Genomic DNA, 12,471 nt, shown 5'->3' with positions numbered 1-12,471 from the left:
AGAGGATTCTACATATAAAGAATTAGTGTAAATGACAAAAAGGGAATTTAAAATATGCATGGCAAAAGAAATAAAGAGAGTTGACAAGAAAGTGGAAAAACAGAATTAAAAATAAGTGAAAGATACGAAGAATATAAAAAGGATACGGTAGAACATAAGGAATTGAAGGAGTCAATCAGGGAACCTAAAGATGCAGTAGGAAGTATCAATAACAGATTACATTGGAGATGAAAGAATATCAGAGCTAGAGGATAAAGCTGTTGAGCTAACCCAGCTAACCCTCTTTAACTAAAGAGGCAGAAATGAAGAGAGAGAAACCAGAACATTTGCTCAGAGAATTGTGGGACTTCATGAAGCATTCAAACATAAGAATTATCACAGAAGGGGAGGAAGAACTGTCCAAAGGAATAGAATTCCCTGGTGAAAGATATGATAAATAAAATTTTTCTTAGTATCAGTAAAGATTCTGAATACTCTTTAGAGGGATAATCAGCCCAGAGTCATCTCAACACAAACAGAATATCTCTAAGATATGTTATAATGAATCTGTCCAAAGTCAAGACCAAAGGGAAAATTCTATAAGCAGCCAGAGTAGGTGCCAGTTGACCTACAGGGGGCAGATCCATTGGGGTGACAGGAGACTTTTTAGCTGAAACTATCCAAACCAGAAGAGCATGGTCATCTACCTTAAATCTTCTTAAATAAAACAATTTTCAGTCCAGAATTCTGTATCCTGCTAAACTAAGCTTCAAAAGTGATGGAAAAATCAAATCTTTTGCTGATATGCAAACATTGAGGAAATTCATCATAAGACCAGCTCTATAGGAAATACTTAGATCTATTATCCACACAGTGGCCTACCAGCAAAGTAAATACCCAGAAATTAAAGGACAAAACCTAACTTCTGCAATGGCACAACAGATAAAACTAACCAATGAACTTTTGTGAAATAAGAGGAATAGAACTCCACACTTATCAATTCTCTCAATAAATGTCAATGGCTTGAATTCCCCACTGAAGAACCACAGGCTGGCCTATTGGATAAAAAAGCACAAGACATCCATATGTTGTCTGTGGGAAACACACCTAATCTTGAAGGACAAAGCAAGACTCAGTAAAGGTATGGAAAATTGTATTTCAGGCAAATGGAAATCAAAAGAAAGGGGTCATAATCTTATTTTGAGATGCAAGTGTTTTTAAAGCAATTAAAATTAAGAATGACAAAAGCGGTCACTTCATATTGGTCAAGGGAACAATACAACAAGAGGACATTTCAATTCTAAATAATTATGCACCCAACTTAAATGTTCCCAGATTTGTGAAACAGACCTTGATTGGTCTCAGCAATACAGTATCCCGTAACACCATAACAGCTGGGGACTTTTAACACCTATGCCAGAACTAGACAAATTCTCTAAACAGATACTAAACAAAGATATAAGGGATATAAATGCAACCCTAGAACAAATTTAATAGACATGCAGAACATACCATCCCAAAGGCAAGGAATGTATATGTTCTTCTCATCAGCTCATGGAACATGCTCCAAAATAGAGCATTTCCTAGGGTACAAATCAAACCTCAACAAAATTAAAAGAATTGAAATTATACTTAGTATCTTCTTAGGCAACGAGACAATTAAGGTGGAACTCAACTCCAACAAAAATTTTCATCCTCACACAAAGGCATGGAAATTAAACAATCTTAAATTCAATGATAGTTGGGTCAAGGAAAAGATAAAGGAGGAAATTGTTTAATTCCTTGAACATAACAACCATGAAGCTACAAGTTACGAAAACCTGTGGGATACTGCAAAAGCAGTCCTACGAGGGAAATCAACACCTAATGAATTATCTTAAGAAAATGGAAAAGGATGAGCAATCTAATCCCAAACCTACCAGAAGAAAAGAAATAACCAAAATTAAATCAGAAATAAATGAAATTGAAAATAAAAAAATTCAGAAAATTATTGAAACAAAAACCTGGTATTTAAAAAAAAATAAAATCAATAAACTTTTGCCCAGATTAACTAGGAACAGAAAAGTAAAATCTCTAATAACCTCAATTAGAAACAAAAAAGGGGAAATATCAGATACCACAGAGATATAAGAGATTATCTTTGACTACTATAAGAAACTCTAGCCCAGATATTTGACAGTGTAGAGGAAATTGACCAGTATGTGGAGTCATACCATCTCCCTAAACTTAACCAGGAAGAAATAGATTTCTTGAAGAGACCAATAGCAAGCTCTGAGATTGAAGAAACTATAAAAAAAACTTCCAACAACAACAACAAAAAGCCCTGGATCAGATGGCTTCACACCAGAATTCTATCAAACCTTCAAAGAAGAGCTTGTCCCTGTGTTGCAAAAACTTCTAAAACATTGAGAAAAAAGGATCCTCCAACATATTCTATGAAGCAAACATCACCCTAACACCAAAACTTGGAAAGGACCCAACCAATAAGGAGAACTAGACACCGTCTAATGAATGTAGATGCAGAAATACTCATTAAAATCTTGGCCAAGAGATTATAGCTACAGTTAAAAAAACTATACATCACAATTACATAGGCTTTATCTGGGGATGCAAGCCTGGTTTAACCTACACAAATCCATAAATGTAATTCACCATATTAACAGAAGCAAAAACAAAGACCATAGGATCCTCTCAATAGATGTAGGAAAAGCATTTGAATTCAGCATCCTTTCCTAATAAGAACACTTAAGAATATAGGCATAGGTGGCACTTTTCCAAAACTGATTGAAGCCATCTACATGCAGCCCAGTCTGCTGGGTGTTTTTGCCACCACTGCCTGTCCTGCTTAGCAGCCGCAGTCTGGCCCTCCAGAGGTCTGAGGGACAGTGAACTGGCCCCTGTTTAAAAAGTTTGAGGACCCCTGTCATAAAGACATTTGTACTAGATTATTTAGCACAGCTAAATTTATAGTCACCAGGATGTGGAAATCACCTAAATGCTTACCAACCCAGGAATTGATTAACAAGCTGTGGTATATGTATACCATGGAATATATACAGCCACAAAAAGATGGAGACTTTATGTCTTTTGTATTAATCAGGATGGAGTTGAAACAAATTTTTCTCAGTAAAGTATCAGAAGAATTGAAAAGCAAGTGTCCAGTGTACTCAATAGTAATATGAAGCCAGTAGATGATCTGATTCACACCCATATAGGAGTAAAACTTAATTCAATTCAAGTCGGGTGCTTGGTGTGTTCCCAAAGGGCACAATGCAGAGATATATGGCACACCTTTTGGGTGTTAGACACAACTACAAGAGGGACCCTACCTGACAAATTCAAACATTGTGACTTGGTTGTTACCCTCACATTAATCTGAAACAAAAAAATATATAAAAAGGAGAAAAAAAAGGAAAAATATTAGATGATTTAATATTTGAAGAAAGCCTAGAATGTGCCAGACACATAGTAAATGTGATATATCAATGTTTTCTATTATTATTGTTATTTTATTGATAGGGAATAATCTTACAGATAAGTGAAAATAAAAGCACCAAAGTTCAGAATTATTTATAGTATACCATTGTTTGCATAAAGAGATGGGAGAAAATATGTATATGATTGCTTATATAGACATGTAGTATTTCTGAAAGAGTATGTAATAAACTGCTAAGATTAATTATATTTGGAGAGGGGAATGAAATGGTAGGAAAATAGTGACTTGTCATCATTTTCTTTTCTGTATCTTTTGAATTTGATCAAAAGTAAAGATTTTACCTAGTCAACAAATAAAATGTAAGTCAAATCACTTCTCTCTTTTTATTTTTTGAAAAGCCAATACTATTAAATCAGGCTCATTTCTAGAATTAGTATGAATTATTATGGTTTAAATTAGGAAAATTTAAATTCAGTTATCGTGTCTGGAGGACTTGAGAGTCTAGGTGAACTTGATTTTGATTAATCTGAATTTAAATCAGAAGCACTTAGTTTCAAAATGTATATGCCTTTTGAAAATACTTCTACATTGTCCTTTTGTTGTTGTGGAAAGAATGGCTTATTGAACTTATGGGAATCTTTATTTTTGAGGGTTTTGCAGAACATAGGGATCATTCTTACATGGGTTTCAGTACATAGATACTTTGGGGTACTAACCTGCAGCCTTTGGGCAGCATGCAGATTATTTGCTTATCTGTGGTATTGGATATCCCTAACAGTATGCATGAAACTTGTTCTTTGCTTATTAGCTTTCATTAGTGTTTGTGTATTTAATGTATGGCCCATGACAACTCTTATTCTAACATTTACAGCAGAAAAGAAAAAAAGGTTGGACACTTGTGTGAGTATATCCTAGAAAATGTTTTCTAGGTAACAAACCAAAAAAAATGTGATCTTATTATAGGCTTTGTATGTGTACGTGATATTACTTTTAAGAGTTGAGTTCTGGATAAAAGGGTAAGATGATTAGTTTAAATTTTGCATTTCTGACGTTACTGTTGATCAGAATTTCTGGACAAATATAGATAGTAGTTATATATTTTGAATATGTTGATTTCTTCTTCATGGGAATTTATTGCAACTTTTGGTGTTTTTAGGATTTGGAGTTGATCAATTACGAGATGACAATCTAGAAACTTACTGGCAATCAGATGGTTCCCAGCCACATTTAGTGAACATTCAATTCAGGTAATACATTGTTCAACTAGTTTAGGGTATACGTGGATAAAAAATTCTATTTTATTTACATAAATAATTTAAAAAAATAGAAATTACAATGAAATATACTTAATTCTGTTTTTAAACTAATAAGTTTCAGAGATGTTTTCCTGCTTAATCTGATAGTCAGCATCTTAAATTTAATCTGTGAATTTCTTATGATACCTTGCACAGTTCCTTTTATGTGGATGTTTCTCAAATATACTTTTCAATATGGTTTATTTTTAGAAGGCATTTTCAGAAAAATGCATTTTGTTTGTGGCCTAATACAATGCCTTAATATATTGGAGTAAGTAAACCTGAAGTGATGATTACAAATTCTTTAGCTATTGAATGTTCGTGTAACTTCTCAAATTTGTATGCCTGTTTAGAATGAAAATTATTTTAACTTAGAATCTTTAAGGATATCTTCATTTTAAAAAATTTCTTTTGAGGGAGAATGGAAAATAACCGTATGTTTGTCAACTGCTTTCAATTTATTGGCATAGATTTTTTCTTTTTAAGTGTTCAATTCAATATGTTTAATACATTCAGAAAGTTGTGCACTGATCACTACTGTCTAACTTGGTTGTCTTGCTGCATTTTGGCTATCTATTTTGACATTCTTTGTAGCATTGTATTTTTACTGGTTTGTTTTTATTGTCCCGAGGTACACATCAGCAAACTTCATTTGCAAAAGTCAGATAGTAAATATTTTAGACCTTGTGGGCCCTGTGGCTTCTTTTGCAGCTGCAGTAATCAAATCTTCCCTTAACAGCATTAAGGCAGCATACACAATATATAAATGACTGAATTTAGTTCTATATAAATTTTATTTTACAAAAGCAGAGGGTTGGGCAGGAATTCAACCCACAGGTGTAGTATGCCAACTACTATCGTAGGATATTAAATGTGTATAGAGAAGAAGTAACAAGAAGTCTTTTATGCCAGGTACTTTCCTAAATGCTTAGCCTGTTTATCTTATATTACCTTTACAATTCTTATTATCTTTATTTTATAGTCTCAAAAGTGAAGATATAGATAAATAACTTTCCCAAGGTCACATAGCAAGGAAGTGGCAAAATTACAGTTTGAACCCAAGTTTTCTGACTCCAGAGCCTGTGCTTTATTTTTTTTCTATTTTTGTTTTGCTAAGACTGTGTTAAACTTGTTGTGAGCTCAAACAGTTCTCCCATTTCAGCCTGCCGAGTAGCTGGGACTACAGGTAGGTCCCTAGAGCCTACACTGGTAAATTTTTTCTCCATGAAAAGAAAGGCTATAGCTCAAAAGTTATAAAATGAGCATCCTAATTTAATTGTATTATTAGAATAGCATTGGTTTGTTGATTTTTTTCTTTTAGCAAATAAAATTCTATTTATTTATTTATTTATTGAGACAGCGTCTCATTCTCTTGTTCCAGGCTAGAGTGCCATGGTGTCATGGATCACAACAACCTCATACTCTTGGGCTCAAGCCATTTTCTTGCCTCAGCCCCCTGAGTAGTTGGGACTACAGGCACCTGCCACAGTGCCCAGCTAGTTTTCCTATTTTTAGTAGTGACAGGTCTCACTCTTGCTCAGGCTGGTCTCTAAACTCCCTGAGCTCAAGCAATCGATCTGTCTCAGCCTCCCAGAGTGTTAGGATTACAGGAATGAGCTGTTAGCCCCAGTCTGCAAATAAAATTATATGCAAAGGCCGATGTATTGAGCAAATAATAATTTGAGCATTGTTGACAGGAGCTGTACTGTATCATCAAGAGTTTAAATTGAATATTTAATAGTTATAAATATATATCATTTTTTGTAATCTTCATAGCAACCTTATAACATAGTTGTAGGTTCTATCACTTTTCTTATTTTATAGATGAAAAAACTGAACCTTAGAAAAATTAAGTACCTTACTCAGGTTATACACCATGCAGTTATGGAGCTTGGATTTGATCCGAGCAGCTTTGACTTCAAAGGCTGGGTTTGTAATCAATAGTCTTAGCTACTTTTCATCAAAGGTGGTAGCTGTTCTTATTAAAACAATCAGAAATTCAAGGCCTTTCCCACTTAACTGGGCCCCTTGCCCTCATTAGAGACCCTCAGAGCTTTGAGGAACACATTTTAGCAAAGTTTTTTTCTTTTTTTTAGCCAGGGCTGGGTTTGAACCCGCCACCTCCAGCATATAGGACCGGCGCCCTACCCTTTTGAGCCACAGGCACCACCCCGAGGAACACATTTTAAACAAGCATTTTAGAAAAAGGGAAATTCATTAAGAATTTGGAAACAATCTCACATAGAAAAGTTGTAACCACAGTACAACTTTTTTTTTTCTGAATCATTTTAGAGTACATTACCAATATGATGCCTATCTCTCTGGAATAGTATTTCAATCCTATAAACAAACGCATTCCTCTACATAACTAGAATATACTCTTAGGAAATTAACATCAGTACATTATTACTATTCTACATCATCATTCAGGTTGTATTAGTTGTCCCAGTAAAGTTGAATCACAGGTTGAATTTAGTAGTCATTTCTTTACGCTTCTTTAACCTGGAACATTTCTTCAGCATCCACCTTAGGTGCTAATCTTCCATGTTGACTTCTGATTAATTCCATTCTCGGAACTGCCTCTAAGAATTCAGTTTATTTATCGTTCCTTGTGTAAGAACATGTAAGTCCTACCATTAGGTCAGTTGTCATAAATTTGTACTTACCTTAAACAAATTCCTATACATTTCCCCTGAGTCGGTCTTGGGGGCAATAGCTCCAAGATCTACCTGTCTTGTGGCTGCCCAAGACCATGCTTATCTCTGTAACTTCTCCAATAAAAGACCTTTCCTGACAGACTGGATTTGTCTGCTACATTGTTTGGTTTCTCAGCTCCTTCCTCATTTGGGGGTAGCTTTACATATGTGGCCTCTTCACAAAACACACCTACATACCACTCTAAGCTGGTATCGATGACGGTAGCTAAATATAATTAATTAAAGGAAAAACAGTAGTGGTTAAGATCACATAAGACAGACAGACACACTTTTGAACTCTGTGCCTACCTATTAGCTTGACCTTAAGGCAGTTATACTCTTAGGAAATTAGTATCAGTACATTATTACCTTTCTACATCATCATTCAGGTTGTATTAGTTGTCCCAGGAAGAGGAATATACTCTGTGTTTTTAATCAGTCAAATAGGGCTAATAATAGATTCTGTATCACAAAGTTGAAGAATAAGTGAGATAATCCATATAAAGCATTACTTCTGGGTCAGGTGCACAGTATTCACTTGCTATTTGCTACTATTATTTTTACTATGATAAGTGCTATTACTAATATTTGCCTTTCTGACTCCATCCTGATTACTTGTAGGTTTTGATGACCAAGTTATCCTGAATTTCATAATTTTAGAAATAAAACTATTCTGAACAAAATCTTGATGTTTTTAGTCTGCTTTTGTTTAAAAAAAATCCTTGAGAGTAATCTTCGTGAACTTTGATCTCTCCACAGTTAAAAAGACCTTTTATTTCATGCTTATGGCTCTTTAAGGGAAAAGGCCTTTAGTGTGTCTTTCAAAATTTTTACTTCTTTCTTTGCTTACTTTCCTGTCTCCTTTCTGGCCCAACAAAAAGAGACAGACAGACATCCGTTTGATACCTTTGGCCTCTTTTGAAAACCTAATAATGGTATTTATCCTGTCGGCAGATCCTGGGTATTTAGTGTTTTACATCTTGATCTGAGGAAAAGCTCTTCACTTTCCCCATTTCTTTCTGATAAATAGCTTGGGCTATAGAAGTTTGGTTCTCTCCCCAAGAGCCAAAGATCCCCTGCTGTTTTTATAGGCTGAACTTTGGACACAGACTACTTCTGTTTTAAGGAGTTCATTGTTATTAAGTTAGTGCCAGTTTATACTAGAACTTAACTTTTAAAGCACATTTAAATAGATTTCTTAATAGTTTGGGGGGGTCAGTTTAAAAAATTGCCTAGTTTTTTTTTCCCCTGATGGCCAAATGGTATACACTTATTCTGAAAAATTACTCAGAAAATATAGAAATCATAAAGAAGAAAATAATGATCTCCCTTAGTTCTCACTCACCAGAATAGTCACTTTCATGCAATAGAACCTCAATAGTTGACCGCCTCCTTACAATGACCAGCCTCCTTAAATTGACCTAATATTCACAGACTGGACATGCACCGCATATATGTATCAGTACAGTAGGCCTAGTTCCTTATGTTGACTGGTCTCCAACCTGTGAACTCAGGCAATGTACCCTCCTCCACCTCCCAGAGTGCTAGGATTACAGGTGTGAGCCATCGCGCCCAGCCTTTCCATATGTTGATATCTGTATTTATTGTTTTGTAATCTGCTTTTTTCCTATTGTACCTATATATGTGCATTTTAAAAAATAATATTGTAGTATTTCATTGAATGGGTATCTTATAATTTATTTAACCTAATTTAATTCCACATTGCTATGGATATTTACATTGCTTATAATTTAAATTATAGGACAATATTTTTGTATATTCATTTTTGAATAGTTATGTTACCATCTTCTAATGCATCCTTAGAAACTGAATTAGTGGCTTAAAGATTGTGTAGTACTGATTGGCTATCAAAGCACCTCTTTTCTCATCAAATATGAGTATAACCAGTTATTTTAGTTTTTTTTTCTGAGACAGAGTTTCACTTTGTAGCCCTCGGTAGAGTGCTGGTGCATCACAGCTCACAGCAATCTCAAACTCCTGGGCTTACAAGATTCTCTTTCCTCAGCCTCCCAAGTAGCTGGAACTACAGGTGCCTGCCACAATGCCCGGCTATATTTTAGTATCTTCTAATATGATGATAAAACTACTATGTGTTTTGATCTTTATTTCTTCGATTATTAGAAATGGAACATTTTGTCAGGCTTTTTGGCCACGTGTGTTTCTGAGGTTAATTTTTCTATTGTATTTTCTTTTTTGACTTTATCGCCCTTGGTAGAGTGCTGTGGCATCACAGCTCACAGCAACCTCCAACTCCTGGGCTTAAGCGATTCTCTTGCCTCAGCTTCCTGAGTAGCTGGGACTACAGGCGCCTGCCACAACACCCAGCTAATTTGTATTATATTTTCTTTGCTTATTTTCCTAGATTGTATATATATTTTTTAGAAAGCAAACTTTTATTTCTTGTATTAAGTAATAAGTTATGCTTTCTATTTTTTAAAAAGATTTTTTTCTTTTTTGGACTCAGTTTCTCATTTAGCTAGTTATTTTCAAGCATTAATACAGGAAATTAATTAACTAGTAAGGAAAACCAGGCTTGTTTGAGTGATACATTTATTTAAAATTCAAATGAAGAGGATAGAAATTCTTAATGCTTATTTGCTCAGAAAGGTACCTAATTTGGATTAACTATACCTCTTTGCTCATCTGGCTCTTGACCATGTTCTACATAAGAGATGTCTATATAAGTTAAATATTATATCTGTATCTGTATTTTTCATTTTCATGATTGTCAAAATTAAAGAAAATGAAAATTATTGATTCACATACTTACTTGAGCAAACTCTGACTTGTAAAACAGAGATAAGCAGCTTTGGAAATAATCTTTGCATATGACAATGTGTTATGTTGTCCTTATTGCTTTAGAAGAAAAACAACAGTGAAGACATTGTGTATTTATGCAGACTACAAATCTGATGAAAGCTATACTCCAAGCAAGATTTCAGTCAGAGTAGGAAATAATTTTCATAACCTTCAAGAAATTCGGGTATGTCTTTCAAATTTTTAAAAATATGTCATCCTTTAATTTCTTGTACTTTAGACAATAGTCCAAACTGACATTAGATAAGATAGATTAAAATGTTAATATATACAAGGAAAACTGTTAACATTGAAGAAATGTGTTTGTGTATAATATTTTTTATTTTCTTCATCTTTCTAATTGTAGTCCTTTTTACCCCAATATTTTATTATGGAAATGTCAAGATATAAAGACCCCATCTTATTAGAGGTGGGATCTTGCTATATTGCCCAAGCTGGTCATAAACTCCTGGCCCATTCAATCCTATCTTAGCCTTTCTGATAGCTGGGATTACATGCATGAGCTACTGGCACTGAGCAGTGTTCATTTTTTAAGACACTTTGAATAATTTTGTACAAATCTTAAGTATATTACTTGGTAAATTTTGACAAAGCATACATTTGTTGAGCCCCAACTCGTAATAAAATATAGAATATATGTCTGTCACCCCAGAAAATTCCCACATATCTATGCCTAGTCAGTCTTTATCTCTACCATACCTTCTGTGGGAACTATTATTCTGATTTTATTTGTTTATTTTTAATCACTTATCAGTTTTGCCTGCTGTATAGGACATAACATTAAGGCTTCTTTCACGCAGCCAATTGTTTTTGAGATTCATCCATGTTGCATGCATCAGTTCTTCATTATTTGTTATTACTGAGCTGTATTCCATTATTTGAGTATACCACAATTTATCCTGTTAATAACTTTTGAAGCTGTTAGGATTGTGCTTTTGTGAGTTTAATTTTAACGGTCCCCATTATCTATTATTTTGGAGATATTTTTCAGTGACTTTGAACTTTTTTTTTATTTTAGAAAATCATTGAGCCTGAATAATCATTAAAATCTGGTTGTTTTGAGAATCTCATGATTCTCATGAGGCACTCATGATCTTGGAAAGACCTCCATTTAATTTGTGACCTGGACATAAGATTATTTGACTTAGTGTTTGTATTAAAACCAGGTCTGTACATTTATATTTCTTATCTAAGTAAGTAGTAAGATACTTAATAAAAAAAACTTGTGTACTTTCATTATTTTCTCATTAAATTCAATGTTGTTCTCTTGTAAAATTTGCTTATGTATTGATAAATAAGAATTGACATTTTGCACACAGGTATTTTTGTTGTTATTTTGACCTTCTTTAAGATCACTTTAAAAATATTTTTCAATAGACAAAAATTGTATTTTTCATGGACAACATGATAATTTTCAAATATACGTATGTTGTGGAATGGCTAAATCAGACTAATTAATATGTGCGTTTCCTCATATACCGTATTTCCCCGAAAGTAAGGCCTGCCCCCAAAATAAGCCCTAGCAGGATTTCTATGCATTTGTTAAAATATAAGCCCTACCCCAATAATAAGACCTAGTGATGGATTTCAGCGCAGAGCAGTAAGGAAGACTGGCATGCCTTTTATCTGCCACAGCTCCTTTCTCAGAGCCATTCACACGGGTGCATATGTGGTAACTGCTGTGGCAGGCATCCTATTGTGCACATGTGAACAGAGCGTGAAAGGAGTTCACGCATCACTAGTGCCAGCTCCACCAACAAGGTTGGCTCCCCCTGTCAGTTTCCAGAAGAATATGACTTAACTATATTTGAATAAATGTAGATTGTCATATTATACTTAATAAAAATAAGACATCCCCTGAAAATAAGTCCTGGTGTGTCTTCTTGAGAAAAAATAAATATAAGACAGTGTCTTATTTTCAGGGAAACATGGTAGTTACAACTTTTTTGTGGTGAGAAACACTCTAAACCTACTCTTTTAGCTATCTTGAAGAATATAATACATTGTTATGAATAGTCATTATGTAGTTCAGTACATCTCTTGAACTTTTCTTCTCTCTAACTGAAATTTTGTGTTCTTTCACTGACATCCCCCCTATATCTTCCCTGACATAGCCCTCGGAATCATTCTACTCTTTCTTCTTATATAAATTGAACTTTTGTAGATTACACATATATGTTAGATCATGTGGCATTTGTCTTTCTGTTCCTGGCTTATTTCACATAAC

General features: G+C 34.2%; 1 protein-coding gene across 3 annotated transcripts in view; it reads left to right on the top strand.

Annotated features, from left to right (window-relative positions):
• ANAPC10 (anaphase promoting complex subunit 10) overlaps positions 1-12,471 on the top strand; it is a 73,438-nt gene that overhangs the window by 16,402 nt on the left and 44,565 nt on the right. For 2 of the 3 annotated variants that reach the window (XM_003790192.3, XM_023513478.1), the window contains exons 3-4: positions 4,572-4,662; positions 10,290-10,410. In XM_003790192.3, coding sequence (XP_003790240.1) covers positions 4,572-4,662; positions 10,290-10,410 — 212 coding nt within the window. Of the gene's footprint in view, positions 1-4,571; positions 4,663-10,289; positions 10,411-11,262; positions 11,368-12,471 lie in introns of those variants that run through there. The other variant, XM_023513479.1, reaches the window with a different exon arrangement.

This window comes from Otolemur garnettii, unplaced genomic scaffold, assembly GCF_000181295.1.
Source record: "Otolemur garnettii isolate 467f Iridium unplaced genomic scaffold, OtoGar3 scaffold00041, whole genome shotgun sequence".
NCBI classification, from domain to species: Eukaryota; Metazoa; Chordata; class Mammalia; order Primates; family Galagidae; genus Otolemur; species Otolemur garnettii.
The sequence above is the reverse complement of the archived record's forward strand: the minus strand, read 5'-3'. Positions and strand labels throughout refer to the sequence as shown.